The sequence below is a fragment of the Carassius gibelio genome, chromosome A17 (genome assembly GCF_023724105.1).
Source record: "Carassius gibelio isolate Cgi1373 ecotype wild population from Czech Republic chromosome A17, carGib1.2-hapl.c, whole genome shotgun sequence".
NCBI classification, from domain to species: Eukaryota; Metazoa; Chordata; class Actinopteri; order Cypriniformes; family Cyprinidae; genus Carassius; species Carassius gibelio.
In genome coordinates, this window is record NC_068387.1 from 12998931 (window position 1) to 13017883 (window position 18953).

At 37.3% G+C, this 18953-nt stretch overlaps 1 protein-coding gene across 1 annotated transcript; it reads left to right on the forward strand.

Moving 5' to 3' along the window:
- Positions 1–626: 626 nt before the first annotated feature.
- On the forward strand, positions 627–18659 carry LOC127933253 (RNA polymerase II-associated protein 1). Its single transcript, XM_052530086.1, has 24 exons — positions 627–1128; positions 1268–1416; positions 1498–1590; positions 1672–1858; positions 1938–2096; positions 3965–4183; positions 4817–4932; positions 5964–6062; positions 6233–6334; positions 7067–7234; positions 7316–7489; positions 7559–7693; positions 8099–8269; positions 8634–8791; positions 8925–9095; positions 10567–10762; positions 11329–11438; positions 11692–11887; positions 11958–12104; positions 12480–12622; positions 15740–16502; positions 17512–17688; positions 18215–18271; positions 18419–18659. The coding sequence occupies exons 1-24, from the start codon at positions 930–932 to the stop codon at positions 18560–18562; spliced, it is 4233 nt and encodes a 1410-aa protein (XP_052386046.1). The 5' UTR covers positions 627–929; the 3' UTR covers positions 18563–18659.
- Positions 18660–18953: the final 294 nt, after the last annotated feature.

The window sequence follows — 18953 nt, forward strand, 5'->3', positions numbered from 1 at the left end:
TACCTAAACTGCTAAAGTGATCAGAGGAAAGACTCAGACACGCATATGAAGACAGTAAAGCTTTTCTTAAAGATAATATTGCCCAAATATAATTTATGTTATCTTTATGCCAAGCCTCTTTGTCGTTGATATATTTATTAAAATATATTTTACTTAATTTTATTATATTTTATATTTAATAGTTAAATATAAAATAAAATAATATTATTATATAAAATAAAATAATATCAAAGATAGGAAAGGGGAAATGAAATAAGGTTTTTGTAATGTAAATAAAACGAATATTAAGAGTACAGAATTAAAATGTTTATTTATAAATGCTTAATTTTGTGTTATATATTATATATTTATATAATTTTAATAACGATATATTTTTTTAAAGTCCTCATGAAATCTAAATTTACACTATTTACTTTGTTAGTGCACATTGCTAGTCTTGGGGTGAACCCGTGTAAGTTAATGCACGGAGGAAAAAATTGTCTTGGTAAAAACATATTAGACATTCTCTGGTAAAAACCATAGACAGTAAAAGAAAAAAACTCAAAAAATTACAGAAACAACCGGTTCACGCAGACTTTAAATGTAACAGAAAATACTTTTATTTTGTAAAGTATTCATAACCCGGAAATGGAGTCATGTCTGTAAACTCTACATGTGTGTGTACACATTCAGCCAAATAGCTCAAAAGAGGACCGTGGCGTAAACGATCTTCCTGGATTTCAAATAAAGGAATATTTTCGCCATTACTGTGATAATCACGGACTGACTAATAAGAAACTTTTATGTTGATAATCTTCTGCAAGCCAACAAGAAAACTTTCAGACTGTCGATCAGTCAAGCACAAGATGAAATGGCAGATTTGAGAGCAAAATGTTGAATCGCTATTATTTCTGACACTCTGCTGTAAACCATTAGACGGCCGAGTGTTAATGGAGGAGTTCGGGATGTTGCGGCGTCCCAAGCCGACGGACAGCGAGGCGGATCTGCTCCGGGAGCAGCAGGAGCTTCTGGCGGCGGGCGCTCGGTCCTCTGTCGCTGTGCTGAAGCGCGCTGATAAACGCAGAGGAGACACTGCTGCAGCTGAGGCACAGGAGCAGGGAGACCAGAGAGATGTTGTGACTATAGAAGGTAGGTTAGACATTTCTGAGCTTTCAGCATTTTCAAAAAAATGTTTAATGATGAATTTCATTAGACCTGCTTAAATAAGATCATGCTGATTTAGTTTTTTATAAGCATTGTATTTAAATGATCTCATCTGCGCCTATAGATCTTCCAGATGAGCTTCCCACCTTGACCCCTGCACCTCCAAAGAAGTCACGCTTCAAACAGGAGCGCGTGCATTTTGAAGATGAGGACCCAGAAGAGCGACTGGACAGACATGATACCCACATCAGTGCTGTCCTATCTAGGATCATTGTGAGTCATGTTTTTTACAGTATATCTGTTGTTTGATTGAATCACAATGTAATGCCATTCTTATTGTTTGTCTCCCTGTAGGAGAGGGACACGAGTGCAGCACCTGTGTCACTCCCGTCTATCACAGGAACCGCTTTCCCTAAAGTCTTACATAGATCTGTAATGGAAAATGAGGTGAGAAAATATCATGCATGCATACAATCCTTCCCAGTTTGTTTGTTTGTCTGATGTTTCTCTATTTCTCACTGCACCTAGGGGAAGGAAAAGGCTCTTAGAGGAAGAAAAAGTATTTTTGCACGCCAAATTGCAGCACAAAGGACTAAGAAGGAAGATGTCCAGTCTTTAAATGGTTCAGAGACTAGAGATCAGTCTTCTTCATCTAGACATGTGGGAGTCTCACCATTGGAGAACATGACTGAGCATCCTGGGTCAGTTGCAATGGGTAAGTGCTGTCACATTCCACAAAGTTTTTCATGGTTAACTAAAGCATGATGTATTTTTTGATTGGGCTTCTGTTACAGACAGTGTTGGTGGCCCCGTGCTTCTTACGGGTCAAGGACTTGGGATTGCAAATAGTGCCATGGAGACAATGAAAATTCATGAGGAGAACCAGTCAAAGTTGCAGACGATGTCCCAGAGTGAGATACTGGAGGAACAGAGGAAGCTGCTGGCACAGCTTGGTAAGCTCAGTATCTTCTACTGACACTTCTGATGGAGAATATATAAACAGCCCCTTATTCAGGTTATTATAAGGGAAAGAAATACAGTATACAAATATATGTTTGTTAGTTTGTGGGAAATATAATATATACATGCATTATTTGGTCCCTAACATGCTAGTCTTCTTAATTATTATAATGTGCGAATCAATACTTTTATTAAGCAAGGATGCAGTAAATTGATCAAATATGACCGTAAGGACAGTAAATAATGTAAAAAATATTTTTTATTTCAAATGCTGGTCTTTTGAACTTTTTATTAGTCAAAGAATCCTGAAAAAAATGTATCATGGTTTCCACAAAAATATTAAGCAGTATGACAAGTAGTGTAGCCAGAAAAGAGACTGTGGGTGTGCATATGAAAATCTGGGTGTGCCACATTTATTGTCAGATTACAGTGCAAAATTATGGGATAGTATTTTTGTCGCACTGCTTCCGTCCAACCATACTCCTAGTGGTAATTTGCAGGTCATGTCAAAATTGTGGTTAATTGTTAAATGTAATAATTTTTTTCCAAATACGATAATTTTGAACTTCTGGTACGATACTTGGACATTTCCAATCTGGCAACACTGTCTGTTGATGTTGGGCCAGGGGAGGGAGAAACATCCTCATCAGATGTAACGTTAGGCCTTGTGTCCGGCTGTCCATCAAGCCGAGGTTTTTTTGCTATAAAAAATTAAGAAAGGTACTCTGCGACATATTGCTAACTAGCAATGTGCAATCAAAAATTATCTGTTTATATCACAGACTGCTGAGGTCACAGTCAGCTGCTGTTTGCTGATTGGTTGGCAGTCCGAATGTTGGCAGATATATTTTAACAAAAATAATTTATAATGTAAATTACATTTGAACATTTTTTGCATTATTGCACCATATATTGGATTCTTATTTCTGTGCCCCTGAGAGTATGAATTAGAATGTTCAGTGGCGCCACAGAACTGCCAGATTCAAACAGCTTTCACGCGTTGGCTGGCACTGAGCCAGAGACGGATGCGCTCAGCACTTGTCATATATCACAATTAATATGCAGTGTTTTCAACCACATAATGTTTATTTTAGGTTTCATACATTTAAATATACATAATCACTAGTAAAACAATACATTGGTAGTTTGTAAAATACACAATGATGTCTATGGAAGCAGCAAAAACTATCTAATCAAATGTAATTTGCAGGCGTGTTTTATTCATATATCAGACACGCATAGCAGAACAATAAAGTTTACTCTATTCTTCGTCCAGTTCAACAGCCACTTACTTTCATGTATTTCGGGAGATACTGGGGAATTCAAGTGCTGTATGTTAAATCCGGTTGACAGGACTCTGAACTGCAGCGCTCATCTCAGTATAGATCAAGATCATTTATAAAGATTTTTAAACGAAGAATCGGTGTTATGCTGATGTTATCAGCATTGATATTAATAAGAAATATTTGAGCACCAAAGCAGCAAATTAAAAAGAATTCTAAAGGATCACTTGATTCTGGAGAAACAGTAATGGCTTCTTTTTTTATTAAATTTTTTATTACAGTTCTATTGTATTTTTGATCAAATAAATGCAGCATCGATGAACATAAAAATATTTGTAAAATGATTAAAAAATATTTTCAAAAATTGTCCATAATTTGGCCTCCTGAGCTTGATTGGCATTTCTGAAATTTAAGCTGCTTTCACTGACCATTTTGTTAACATTTTATTTTGTTGATTTTATTTGTTTTATTGAAGTTTTCACCTTTAGACCCTATTGTTAACCCAATATGTGGAACGTGCCTTCTGTATAACAGTGACATTTTAATCGCTTCACCCTCAAATTGTTCTGTTATGTCAGACCCTAGATTAGTGGAATTTGTGAGATCTCGAAAGGCGCTGAGAACACCAGGATATGAGTCAGCGTCTGGTCCTGTGCATAGAGAAGACTTCCTGAATGAACCTCTGCCTAATAGCACTTCTCCAGAGTTAGACCACGCAATAAAAGCTCAGAAATCTCAGAGGGATACCATGGATGATGATGAGGAAGATGAGAATCAGCTTCAAGCTCCAATTACAGGTGAGTATAGAGAAACAGATCACATCATATACCACTACGTTGTGAATAAATGTTATAAAATCTTAATACACAGTAAACCTACATGTTTGTGATTTATTTGAAATATACTGCTTAGTATTACAGCATTGTTTTAGCTTCATGAAGAAGGCTGAATGGTTTTTTTGGACTAGTCTGCATGCATACAGCATTTGAAAAGTAAAGCTAATGTACCAGATGTGGTCTTCTCAATATTGTCAGCAAAAGCTGGATGATTTCCAGTTTCCTATTCACCCTGGGCTTGGAACTCACCACACATATTCAGGACTGTACACTTTGCAGATCTGTCCAGCTAAGCTGTGAGCCCAGCATGCTTAGGCAGATGCATCAATTTCAATTAGTCTGATTAGAGCAGAGTTAGCTAGAGCAAGCACCAATTTTTTTTAAGGTAAAAGAGATAAGAAGAACTCATTGATGTTTATGGATGAAGCACATCAGGGCTTCCTGTTCAGAGAACAGTTCTTCCTCAGTTGTGCTGCCGTCAGCATGTGGCATTGTGTATGCAATATACATGGAAATTGGAAAAGGCGGCTGAATTAATTTTTGTGTTTCTCTCTATTAATCATGTATAATATTGGTGGTGTTTATTATTTACAGGGGAGGAGCTGCCAATCAAGCCTCAAAAGGAGTGGCTTCACATGGACAAGGTGGAGCCAGAAAAACTGGAATGGACAAGAGACCTTCCTGCACCCAGAAGGCAGAGCACCAAAAATGTACAAACCAGTAAACCTTAGGAGGTGGTTTCATTAGTTGTGCTTTTTATAGGGATAGTTCACCCAAAAATGAAAATGACCCCCTGATTTACCCACCTCAAGCCATCCTTTGTTTATATGACTTTTATTTCAGACAAATACAGTAGGAGTTATATTAACAAATGTCCTGGCTCTTTCAAGTTTAATAATGGCAGTAAATAGTGGTCGAGATTTTGAAGCCCCAAAAAATGCATCCATCCATCATAAAAAGTACTCCACAAGGTTAATAAAGGCTTCCGGTGAGAAGTGATGAACACTGAAATGAAGAGGAGAGAGCAAAATGAAACATTGGTCACAAATTAGAAGTACAAAACGATGATTTGAAAGCACATGACTTCGCTTCCGAATTACTTGATTAACCCCCTTGAGCCTTGTGGAGCACTTTTTATGATGGATGGATGCACTTTTTTTAGGCTTCAAAATCGCGACCACCATTCACTGCCATTATAAAGCTTGGTTGAGCCCGGACAATTTTTCAATTTAACTCTGTATGAAAGAAGAAAGTCGTATACACCTAGGATGGCTTGAGGGTGAGTAAATCATGGGGCGATGTTTGATTTTGGGTGAACTATCCCTTTAAGGCAAGCATCAGTAGTACTTTTTTAAAACCCCCAAACCCCAAAAATGGTGCATACTGTAACTAATCCTGCACCGTTTGTGGTGCAGACATGAATGATCTCTCAAATCATTCAGCTTCTCATGATTATTGTCTGTTAGACAGAAAAACTGCACAAAAATTTCCCACACAAATTACATTGCTGCATGCATGAAAAATGATTGGAGAAGTCCGACATAAATCACTAGAGAGAAGTCTGTCATTTTACTGGAAAATCAAGACAGAAAATTACACGGTCAAAGCAAAATGTAAAAAGTTATATATGTATGAAATAGCATTTAGAAAATAGGGAAAAAATGTAACTTTATACAAACTTTAATAATGTTATTCTGTGTTTTTTATTTTTTGTTGCATTAATGCTTTATTAAATTTTCAGGCTATGCAAGCACGTTTTGATTTTGCTGGCACTCTTATTCCACCCACCAAAGACTTGCCCACCCATTTAGGCCTGCATCACCATGGAGAGGAGCCAGAGGTGAGTAGGTTCAGCTAAATTCATCCGCTGGATTGTTTTTATACTGGCAGCAAACTAGAATTATGCCAGCTCTTCTTTTAAAAGGTGTTTGTATTAGTCAAATGCAGACGTTTGTAGTTGTTGTAAATGTGTAATACTAATTATAATTTTCTCTCTGTCCTCTGTTCCAGCTGGCTGGCTACTCACTGCAAGAGCTTTTCCTCCTCTCTCGCAGTCAGCTGAACCAACAGCGCAATCTGGCCGTCAGCACTCTCGCTAATGTCTTGGCCAAAGTAAACAGACTTTTAAAAATTAAAACAAGATTATTGAGTTGAGATGTGAAAAGGTATTGTATTGCCCATGGATTTGAGTCCACAAAGACAGTTTTATGAGATAGTAAATGCTGGGTCTTTATAAAGATGCATTCATTACATAAAAAAAAAAAAATTATATATAAAAAAAGAAAAAGAAAAATCATACTTTTGAAAAATATGAACTATTAATAATCTAAACTCACATTAGATGAAGACTTTGAGTATATTAGTCCCCTACTAAAATATATTTGATTCTACATGCAGCTGGGGACAGACAGCATATCGAGATCATGTGACTCCCTTTATCTTGTAGTATTTAACTCCTTTTTTTGGACACCTTCACTTGTGAAATAAATTAACCAACTATTTGTTTGTCCATCTGTATCCGTCTGTCTTTCTGGGTTAAGGCATGCCTTTTGGGTGTTAAATAATGGTGCAAATTAATACTTGCATTAATACTTTTCTTCCATAAATTTTGTGCCTGGAAGGGAAACTTCTTAAAATCCATATGCAATAATGTCACTGTATCCATGCCCTTTCGTTGTTAATTATTCACTGCTTGTCTTTGGTAAATCACAGTAATGACAAAGTCATTTTTAACACCAAAAGATGGTTTGCGCTGGTGCAAGCTGTTACTAAATCTGTCACTAAAGTGCTTTATTTCTGTAGATTTGTCTCTTATGAACACTGTACGCTTGTGTTCTCCATCAGGCCCGTGCTGGTGAGTACATATCCTCCCTGAAGGGCAGCGTCTTTTCTTCTTTACTGGATGCTGGACTCCTCTTCCTTCTGCGGTTCTCCTTGGATGACAGTGTGGAGGGTGTGATGTCAGCAGCGGTGCATGCCTTGCGAGCTCTGCTGGTTTCATCTGACGATGAAGTAAGAGACAATCATCTCTCATATCATTTATGCGCTTTTGTTGATAATTAACCACTTCATTTCTGATTTGCCTCATCCTAGGAGTGCCTGGATAATGCCTTCCCGTGGTTGCTTGGCATGGCATCCTTTCCTTTACTGCCCACCGCTCAGGAGGATGAGGATGATGAAGGCTTGGATGAGACCATAAAAGAAACGGCTAGAGAGAAAGAAGAAAAGAAAACGGATCATGATGTTGCTAGGCAGGATGTTGTCAAGGTAACTGGGGTTTAAGGTTGCTCTCTTTCTGCAAGGTAAGAATTCCTGAAACTCCTGTGTTGCCCTCAGGGCTTTCTGAAGATGCAGGGTCTTCCTCGGCTGCGGTACATCCTGGAGGTGGTGCGGCCCTCTCCTCCAGTTGTGCTTGATATTCTGGAGGTTCTGATCCGAATCGCTCGCCACTCAACTGCTGCAGCGACACAGGTAGCTCAATTCTGAACCAGCCTTGTTTTTTAGTTTTTTATTTAAGTAACTTCATTGTGTGCTAATTACATTTTTATTCATTCAAATGTTGTTCATATTTATTTAAATTGTAGTTTTAGCACTTCAAATTAAATTAATTTCAGTTAGTTTGGAAGGCAACATTTCCACTTATTCGTCTGATATTCATATTTTATTTTATTTCAGCTTTTAAATGATTTTTTTATATTGTTTTAGGTGTAGTTAATATTAATAACACTGTTTTAAACCCTGTGAACTTTGCTAGGATCTGAACTTCAACACTATGTCGTTTTTATCTTTCGATTTGAACTACTGATACAGTTTTGTTCGCACGTATCTTTCTGTTGTTTCGGTTTTTATTCAGATTCCAACCTTTTCCCCCGTCAGATCTTGGCCTGTCCGCGGCTCATGAACACTGTGATTTCGGAGTTTCTTCCCTGCTCCTGGGCTCCTGCCACCTCACAGGCTCCGCCCTCTTTGTACGGGCTGCCTGTTGCCTTGGCGATGAAGCTGCTCCGTGTTTTAGCAAGTGCTGGGAGGCATGCTTGTGCTAGAATAGTAAGTATCCACTAAATTGTGTAGGTTAACAGTGTCAAGCACCCACTAATTGTACACATTTATAATCTTATTATAAAATGAAAGATCTCCGACCCACTTTAGGAAATGAGTATGATGCTTATTAAAACATGTGACAGGTCTCCTACTCAGATGTCAAAACATATTGTTGTGCTGAAATATGTATATATATATATTATATAGTCTCGCTGTGGGCTACTATGGTGTTTTGATACTTTAACTAAGCTAAAAATTTAAGTTTTCCTAAAACAAAGCCTCCTTAATGGTATTCTTATGCTCTAAAATTGTACATTTTAGTATGATATATCTTAATATTAAGCTTGTCCCTAATTGGTCTGTTTTTTAGCTGAACTCTTTTGGAGGGAAGGAGCTTTTGTCACGTTTTGTGGTTGTGGAGCCATCGGAGATGTTGCTGGAAACAGGTGAAGCTCTTCGCTGCAGTACAGAGGCGCTGAGGCTGTTCGCAGTGGCTGCCGGCTACGGACAGGCTTGCAATCTGTACACGTGAGGATGACCAGTCACTTCCCTTTCAAATTATGACAATAAGCTGTGGTTGTTAAAATACAGTGTGAATTGTGACTGTACAGTGAATGAAAGCATCTGGTTGTAGTGATGGTGAGTGTGTCCTTCATTTCAGCGACCTGTATCCTGTGCTGGTGAAGAGGTTGCAGGCTGGGAACCGGCTGTGTGCTTCATCTGAGTCTGTGTCGTTTCTGGAGCTGGACCGAATCAAGGCTCTGATCGTGCTGCTGACTCGGGTCACTCAAACGGCAGGGTGCCATGAAGAACTGCAGAGAGACTTAGTCAGGTTAGACTACACAGTCATCTACGATGTGGTCATTTTAGCAAACGTCTTAACATTTGCACATTGCATAAATAAAAAGCAACTTAAATTATTTTCAACATGTTAATAGCATGTATTTATTTGATTGCTACTTTTGATCATTTGAGAAATAATTCAAAACTACATATAGTAAAACGGTTTAAAATTTAAAATAACTATTTTTTATTGTAATATTTTTTTTTAAAGCATCATTACTCCAGTCTTCAGTGTCACATGATCCTTCAGAAATCATTCTGATATGCTGATTTAATACTCAAGAAACATTTCTTATTATTATCAGTGTTGAAAACAGTTGTGCTGCTTAATATTCTGTTTATATTATAGAAAAAAGGTATTTTATTGAATAAAAAAAGTTCAAAAGATAAATCTTATAAAAAAAAAAAGGTAAATTTCATTAAAGGGGGGGTGAAATGCTATTTCATGCATACTGAGTTTTTTACACTGTTAAAGAGTTGGATTCCCATGCTAAACATGGACAAAGTTTCAAAAATTAAGTTGTACGTTTGAAGGAGTATTTCTGTTCCAAAAATACTCCTTCCGGTTTGTCACAAGTTTCTCCCATAATTCGAGCCCCGCTCGGAGCGAGTCGTTGCTGTTGCTGCTCTCGTTCAGTTTCAGCCTCGGGATCTGATTCTGGATCATAAATAAACGGCTGAATCTGACTGTTAGCCATGGTTTGTTTTGGATGGTTTTTCCCTCAAGGTAATGTCACAGCTTCCAAACGCTCTCAACACAAAAGCCTACTGGCGCTCGTGATTCTTTAGCTCCGCCCACACGTCACGCCTCCAGTCGGTCGTGTTTTTCCGGGGAAAATCGGTACAGACTATCTTTCTCTTATGAATATAATAAAACTAAAGGCTTTTTGGAGTTATGAAGGATACAGTACTTCTCTATAGGTACTCAAGATTAACAGGATATTGAGTGAAAACGAGCATTTCACCCCCCCCTTTAATGTCAATGATTATTAATATTAATATTTTTTATTTATTTTTAAATAATATTGAAACAGTTTAGAGGAATATTCACTGACTGTGATGTTTTACAATACACCACAATACTAGGGAAACTGATATTGTAGTTATCATATTTAATACAATTAACATAGTTATGAGTTAAAAAATAATATGCTTTCTAATATTTAGCTTTTTCATACATCTTGCTAGAACTTCCTGTTTCAATGGTAAAAGTCAACACTGATTAAGTGATTTCATGGATTCCTTAAAGATAATTAGAAAGAGCTTTTGAACGGTTTTCTGCTTGATTTGAATTTACAGTTTGTCAGGAATCTTGAAACTCTTTGTAGGATTGACAGCTGTTAATCATTTATACGTCATGAAGTATGCTTTGCTTTATTCATATTAATTTTGCAGTTTCATTTGTGTGCTATAGTTTGTGGATATGGCCTTGAGCTTCTTGGCTCTCTGTGTATTGACAGTGCTCAGGGTACAGCGTGTCCTCCAGCTCCTCCGGTCGTGTGGAGTCATGTGACCGGTCTCCAGCCCACTGTCATCAGCTCTCTCAAGGGCTGTGTGAGAGCACTCGATGGCCCGGCTCAAATGTCAAGTGCTCTGATTCTGCTTCCATCCTACCTCCTCTACACTGAGGCGTATTATTCACAACTCTGTGTGCAAGTAGGTATTTATAAGAAGAAAGAAATAAGACTCAAAGCCTCCCCAAACAAGCTAAATTTAAAACAGCCTGTTCATCTGGAGGCATGGAAAACCTACCTGAAGTTTATATCTAGCCACATTTAAATACTTAGTTTACATTTAAATACTTAGTTTAGATTATAATCAATGAATGCATTAATTATTTGTTAGGACACTAGGAGCTCAACTCTCAGAATCAAAGTGGATAATCAGTGGCTTCTTTTAGATCCAAACTGCCCTTCATCATACGATAAACACCAACATCTGAAAGATTATTCCACATTATTCAGCGTATTCCGTCAAATCCCTCATGGCAAGATAATGCTGTCTGCACAAAATAGCTGCTGATAATGTATCTTCACAAAAAAGCATTTTTATGCTTTTTACACTGCTAGTAGAAATTGACTGCCATTTCTCTCATATATTTATCCCATTATATCAAAATTTAGTTGTAGTAACAGAAGCTATTAGTGCAAATGGGCCTAAAAATTCAGATGCTTAAATAATTAATATGTAACGTGATTGATCTGATCTGATTCTTTTGTCAGAGCTCTTTCCAGCCAGTTCAGTGTCTACAGGAACTGGAGTCTCTGACTTCAGACGTGCTTCTGCCGCTGATATCCCATCAGGCTATGCGGAATATAACCAGCAGCTTCAGGTGGGGTGAATATCAGTATTATAGAATTATACAACAATCAAAGAAATGTAATATTAATCACATAATAATTGTAGTGCGATATTTATATACAGTTCTAATGGTGTTGCAATGTACTTGCACAATAAAATCGCTAATATATAACACTTAGACAGTGTTATAGAATCAAGTATAATATATTTCCTGAAAGAACAATGATTTTTTTTTTAGACGTTTAGTTGGAACGTGATGGTGATTATGTTCTGTTCTCCTGCAGGTCCAGCTCTATGATCTGTAACCCCGGGCTGAGTGCAGCTGGTGGGGAACTCGTCCCCAGTCTGCCAAGCCTGGGCTGCTCGAGGCTGAAGACCTCCAGCACACTGGCAGGGCCCAACACCCCTCTGTCTCTCCCCACTGCCCTCTTATACCTGCTGAACACCATCACCTCCATCCATAAAGGCTTAATAAAGAAGGTACATTCATTTTGATGGTAAATGTGGAAAATGCTGGCGTATGCTTTGTGGTAAAATCGTCTCTCATCAGTTCAGTCATCTGATCCTCTCGGACTCTGTGCTGAGTTATCTGCGGTCTTGTATCGGAGCCAAGCCCTCTGTTTCTCACACGAGTGCCTGGATTTTACACCATGAGCACCACCTGCTGTATCTGCTGCTCAGACTGGCTCACAAGCTGGTAACTGCAACCTCTGCATTTAACACATTTGCATGCATTTTATGCACACACACATATAATTTACTTTACAATTATAATTGTTAATATTGTTTCATTAATTATATACTTATATATATATATATATATATTTTTTTAATATATTATTTAAATTCTAATACAATATAGATTCAATATACGTGGAAAATATTTAGTGTATTTTAATTAGAAAAAAAAAGATTAATTTCTTTGCACAATGAATAAAATATACTGTTTTTATTTACCATGAATTAAGCTTGAATAAAAAATAAATCCCATATATGCTGGTTTTATTTGAAAAGCATTCTGCTAGTTAAAGAATTGTAATGGATTACTTTTATTGAGACTCCATTCTTTTAGGTTCCAGTTGACCCAGAGGTGGCCAAACACGCCGCCTTGTTCCACCATGTATCGCTGGCTCTAGTGTCCTGGCTGCTTCCTGGGAGTGAATATCTGGCACATGAACTCCTGTCTGTCATGACCTTCTGTCACAGCCTCCTTCCGTAAGTCTCTGATGTTTGCCGTACAGCTCTCATTTCTCATACATTCAAAAATTATGACAAATTAAACAGAAGCCAGAGATGGACAGATGCATACATTTGGGAGTATAAGAGTACCCTGATGTGTGTGTGATGATATTGACATGGTGTTCTGACGTAGAAACCGGATGTGCTGCGTCTGGTTTTCAGTCGGAGGAATGCACAGACATGCGACATGGTACTCACGTCAAAGACTTGCATGGAAGACAAGAAATTGTTCAATAAAGTCATTATTTTTGTTTTCTTTAGACACAAACAATATTCTCGTAGCTTCATAAAATTACTGTTCAACCACTGATGTAACAAAAATTCAGAATCAGCCATGAAAAATCAAGCATCACTACTGATCTTATTATTTTATTATTATAAAAATGTATTAATATTTAAGAAGTTCTCACTTTTAACTGGTTGCTTATTAGCATGCCTATTATTACTACCATATTGTCTGATTATTAGTAATTCTAAAGCATTTATACCACATGACCATCTACTTTCCTAATCCTATCTAACACACTTACCTTACTAACAAATAATAAGCATCATATTAGAAATGTATTGAGACAGAAGTCATATTAATGGTTTGTTAATACATACACAATGGACCTTAAAATATAGTGTGACCAAATGTGCAACATAAGATTGGCCCCTCTGTATTAACTGTGGTCCTTCTTGTGGAGAGAGGAATATCTGTTACTTTAGCCCATTAGCCTTGTCCTTTATTCTCGCTGTTATTAAATACAAATTATACTGGTAAAGTCTTTGAAGTCCTGGAAATTGATCACTGGAAAAGAGTGCAAACCCAGACATTGTATGATTAGATTGACTTCAGTCATACAAAGTATTCACATTTGGTTATATAGTGACCCCAGACACATGTACATGTGTTCGTCTCCAATCATCACAGTACCAGCATCACGGTTAGGTTCATGCAGTCAGACGACGGACACAATCAGTTGTTGGCGGTCAATCCTAAAAGTGTAATGCAATGCTAACCATCACAAGTTCACAACAGGAAAGAGCAGAAGAAGAGACGTTCGACACACCGACCCAAAACAAGAACAGCGAGTCTAGATGGCTCGCAAAGGCTTGAAGAACCGCCTGCTTGTTTTCAGTCAGCATTGAGAACGTTATGAGAAAGTTTTTCTAGAGATGCACTAGTCGACCAGCACTAGTTGGTTTTTAATTTTATTTTGGCCGATCTCTATTCCAGAAATGCACACTTATTGCATTGCAGTCATTTTCTAAATTGTAATCTGTGTGGAATTTTTCTGAGGTCTGTAAAACGGAGAAAATACTGTCCCAGGCAGATCAGGCTCACTGTTCGCGAAATTTAAGAAAACCGATATGTGGGGGTTTATATGAATATCTCTGAGAGGAACTCGTCTTCAGAAATGTTTCAGTGGTTTTGTCTTTTCCTCTTACTTGCTTATAATGCACATTAAAGTAGTTTTTATAAGTACAGCTGCTTTGTTTACAGTGGGAAGGAAACACTACATCGCTGCTGTTCCATAAGCAACACACCTGCTGTCAGAGGATTAATTAGCATTTTCATTAGCTTTACATTGACGTAAACAGCCTTCAAATGTGACGGAGGATGCTTCCTATGAAATAAGACTTAGTCATTCAGCCTGTCTGCTGTTTTTGTTTTGTGCAGGTTTCTTAATGTAGCATAATTTTGCAAATCAGAAAGTCAGACCATTCTGATTTTACTTTAAATCTTAAAATTATACCATCTAATTCAAATCAAAAACAACTGCTCATGCTATATGTATGTTGCACTACTGTCGGTTCAAAATAAATGATAAAATACATTTCGGTACAAAAATACATTTGTACTGAACTCCAAAACCGAGGTAAATACTGAACCGTGACTTCTGTGTATTGTTACACATCTATAAGCTAGACTTTATACATCCTCTGTACGTCTCCTTCACATCAGTTGTTTAAAAATAAATGTATATTAAAAAAAACTTTTGGAAAGTGCATAATTTATTAGAAGATGAATCTTTTTTTTTTTTTTTTAATGCAGTGAAATTCTTTCCAAGAGTTACTTTCATATTTTAATTAATTATGGAAATTGTCATCACAAATCGTTGATTTCAATCTAAGCAATAAATAAATAAACTTAATTTTAAGTACTTTTTAGATTACAGGGTCTCTATTTGGCAATTTGTTTTTGGATAGATCTCAGTTTCATATTTTCATTGTCAATGTCTTTTATGTTGCTTTGATATATTGTGGTTAATAGTATTAATATTCTTGACCTTCCTCAGACATATTCCATGAGGACATTTCTTTGTTAATTGCACAGAGATAAAAGTTGAAACACGCTGGAAGAGATTAGTTGGGTCTCCCGTATAAAAGCTGCAAATTTAGATTTGCCCTTATTATTGTTCTGATTGCATACTGTTTTTGTTCAGATGTTGATCCTAAGTGTTTCTGGTTTTTAATAAGAATTTCAAACATGCTATAATGCATTTGTTTAATTTTTATTGTTGCAATATTGAAAAAATAAAAATAAAAGCTGTAGTTTCACATCACAATCAGAAGAGAGCAGCAAACAGCTCGTTTCAGAAAGGATGTAAAAGATCTTTGCTTGGACAGTTGTTTCTGGTTTAAGTTATGTTTTTGTTTTTATAGCCTTTATTGTGAAATGTGTGTCATTTTTTTTTTATCTGTGGTATTTTTTCTGTCTGTCTGTTTTTTTTTTCAAAATTGAAAATAAGAAATGTTTCTTGAGCACTAAATCAGCATATTAGAATGATTTCTGAAGTATCATCTGACGCTGAAGACTCCAGCTTTATATGTATTTTAAAATATATTCAGATAAAATGGTTATTTTAAGTTATAATAACATTTCACAATATTACTATTTTAATGTGTTTTTGATGAAATAAATATAGCCTTAGTGAGGTAGTGCATGTTTGATAATATGTATTTATTTATTTTTTTCCTCATCACAATTTAAGCACTGAAAGGATGTGCCTTTAATTCTATAGTTGGCTTAGTTTTTTTTTGTTCTTTTTACTGTTGTAATATGAACTATTGTACACTAATATTAATTTTTTTTCTTGTTATCAGGGAAGGTGTAAATGGTGAAACCGAGGTGGCTGCGTTGGCTGAGCTGCAGCTTAAAGACAGGACTTCACCTGCTGTTGGTGCTCTGCTGCGTGAGGCTCTTCAACATTTGCCCTCCATCCGTGGTTGTTACCTCACCAACCTTGCACACTTGGAATCCTCTGTCCTTTCATCCCGTGACCGGTACCTTGGTCGAACCCCTTTTGTCTGCTCTCATCTCCTACCTGAACTTACCGGCCCCTCCCTGCCTTCTGACTGGCCCTTCTTACCGCTCATAAGTCTCTATGAGCGAACGGGACTGTCAGCTGGTGGTGAGCAGCAGGTCGAGTCTCTTCCAGCGGGGTCAGTGCAGTCAGTCACTCACTGCCTTCAATGGCTGCTTGTTTTGGAGAGTTGGAGGGAGCAGGTGCTCACAGTGGTGCCACCAGTGGCAAAGTTAGCTCGGCTGGCTTGTGTCTTTCTGTGCTCCGGTGACCTCTTCCTGGAGCGGCCCGTGCAAGAGCTTACTTGGGCGCTGTTTCATGGACTAACACGGCCAGCCCAGCTTGAGGCGCTGGATCTGGGCTCACCTCCACCAGGCCTGGCTTCCTTTCATGACCTATACTCTGCTCTGCTGGCGCAGTATGAGGCGGTGTCATTCGGTGACCCGCTCTTTGGCTGCTTCATGCTTTTGCCTCTACAGCGGCGCTACAGTGTCACCATGAGACTGGCTGTGTTTGGAGAACATGTGGGAATGTTGCGATTCCTGGGGGTCTCGCTGCAGCAGGTAAAGGGTTTTCTCTTATTCAGGTGTCCTATGCACAGATGAGTCTTGATGGAAATGTTACTGTAGTTTTGTCTTTGCAATTATGGTTATTTGGAGCTATCTTATTCAGATTTCAGCTATGAAGTGTAGTTCACATGGTCATCAGATGATTTTAGTGGGAGAAGTTTAATTTAGTTTACCAAGATCTTACGAGTAGGGGATGCATGAAATGAGTGTGGTGAAGAATAGTCACAATTTATTTTTGTTTTGCTGCCAATGTTTAGGCGACATTGTGAATATCAAGATTTTGCTGCACTTTCTTTTCCATTAACATTCCTAAAATAGTAATCAGACTAGTATTGATCCTTACATAAACTTTGAGTGTAAAAGGGATTGTTTACCAAAAACTGAAAACTTCCAAACCTTTACTCACTTGTTCAAAGACTTTCTATTTATCTTTCTAAGATATTTTAATGAAACCTGTTTTCTGTCTCTCCATTGAAAGTAAATTGCACCCAAACTTTGATTTTTTTAAGTTCATAAAGAGATCATAAATGTAATCCATATGAATCGATAGGCTTATTCAAAAGCTTCTGAAGAGACACGTTTGCTTAAAGCAGATATAAATTAGGCCTTTATTCACATATTAAGGTAAACTCAACACAGGTACATAGAGCACATCAAATATGGCAAACATAAGTTAAAACTGCTCTCTTGATGCACAAGAACCAATGAGGTTTGTCGTATGGGTTTGGAATAACATGAAGATGAGTAAATGATGATATTTATAATTTCAGGGTGAATTATCCCTTTACAGATGTTTTAGTAGTTTCTGTGATTATACTTTAGCAAAAATGGCATTAAGAGTTCCTGTGAATTCAGTGATTCACGAGTCAACAATTAATTTGCATCATTCCAAAAAACAATCACAGAGCTCTTTTATATATATAATTTAATTCCATTTCATGCCGACTTTAAAATATATATATGTGGGTCTCCATCTGAAATTTGATTTGTTTGTCCTTTACAGCTGCCTATTCCACTGGAGAAGTTCACATCCCCCATGGAGGACTCGCTGCCCCTGTTGCGGCTGTATTTTCGAGCACTAGTAACAGGAGCGCTGAAGAGGAACTGGTGTCCTGTACTTTATGTGGTGGCTGTTGCCCACCTAAATGCATTTATCTTCTCCCAGGATGAAGTGGCAGAGGTAAATTACCCGTGCAACAAGACCAGTCTTATTTTAGTATTATTTACTATAGTATTTAATTATTTATTTCAATCAGCTTTCATTTTTATATTTTAAGTCTTCATTTTAAGTGCACCCAGTCAAGTTTCTGTAATTTTGTAATGTGCTTGCACCATTTAGTTTAGCTTTTTTTTTTTTTTTTTTTCACTTCAAATTATTGTATTGTAATGTATTTGCAAAATTAATTTTTTTTGTTTGTTTTCTAATATTTCTATTTTATTCAAGCATAGTATTAAGAAATCTTTCTTTTAATAATTTTTTGTAAACATTAACAGCACCGAACATGAACAGTGTAACAAAAACATAAGATCATACTATACTATGGTCTAGGTGACATTTAATGCTTTTTTCCAAGGGAAGCTATAATTTATGTGTGGTTGGGTTTGAAATATGTCTGAAGAGGGAAGCAAGTGTGATCGATGGTCTCTTAGTTGTCTTATTTTGTTGTGCTGTGAGTTATGACCGACTTGACTTGCACTCTCTGTAGGAGAAGGAGGTGGCACGTCAGGGCCTGCTGAGAAAGACCCACTTCCTGACAGATGAGGTACAATCAGGCACTCTCCTCTACCTTAAAGAAACACTCCATTTCCTGCATCTGCTTTTATCTCCACTATATATCTCTCTTGATGTTCTCACCTTTCCTGCTTTTGTGTATCTTTCAGTGACATGTCTGGTTTCGTTGTTTCTCCAGGTGTTAAAGAAGCACCTGCTTCTTTTTCGGCTGCCCCAGAAGAATTCAGAGCTGGGCTTCAGCATCTATGAAGAGCTGCCACCCATCCGTGCCCGCAGGTTGGAAAGCATTGTGGGAACACAAGTAAAGGGTGGAGAAAGGTGAAAAAGGAAAAATCCTGGTCCCACAGATTCCTATGTGATTTGTAAACTACCATCCTAATGGTAACCACGAACTTTAAAATAAATGTTTTGGTTCTTTATGGATATGGCGTGGTTACTTGTGTCCATATAGCTTTTTCTTTTAGATTTCTATCTCTGTCCGGATAGTAGTTATTTGACATGAGTATTTGAAATAATTCCATGTTTTATAGGGGTTACTCAGTTATTTTATTTCCACCCGAATCTGAAATGTCCGTTTTTTTTATTCCCTCCCTCCATCCTGAAAATTCCCAACCAAATCTTACTGTTTTTGGACAAACACCAGGGTCGTGTGGTATTTTAAATCCTGAGTTTAAAAGCAGGAATTAATCCAAAAGTCGTTTTGGAAATCTTTT

Bases quoted from the DNA above. Each gene is read 5' to 3' on its own strand.
- LOC127933253 (XM_052530086.1), top strand. From the start codon at position 930: ATGGAGGAGTTCGGGATGTTGCGGCGTCCCAAGCCGACGGACAGCGAG. The intron at 10,763-11,328 runs GTAGGTATTTAT...TTCTTTTGTCAG, and splicing joins ATTCACAACTCTGTGTGCAA to AGCTCTTTCCAGCCAGTTCA. The intron at 11,439-11,691 runs GTGGGGTGAATA...GTTCTCCTGCAG, and splicing joins AATATAACCAGCAGCTTCAG to GTCCAGCTCTATGATCTGTA.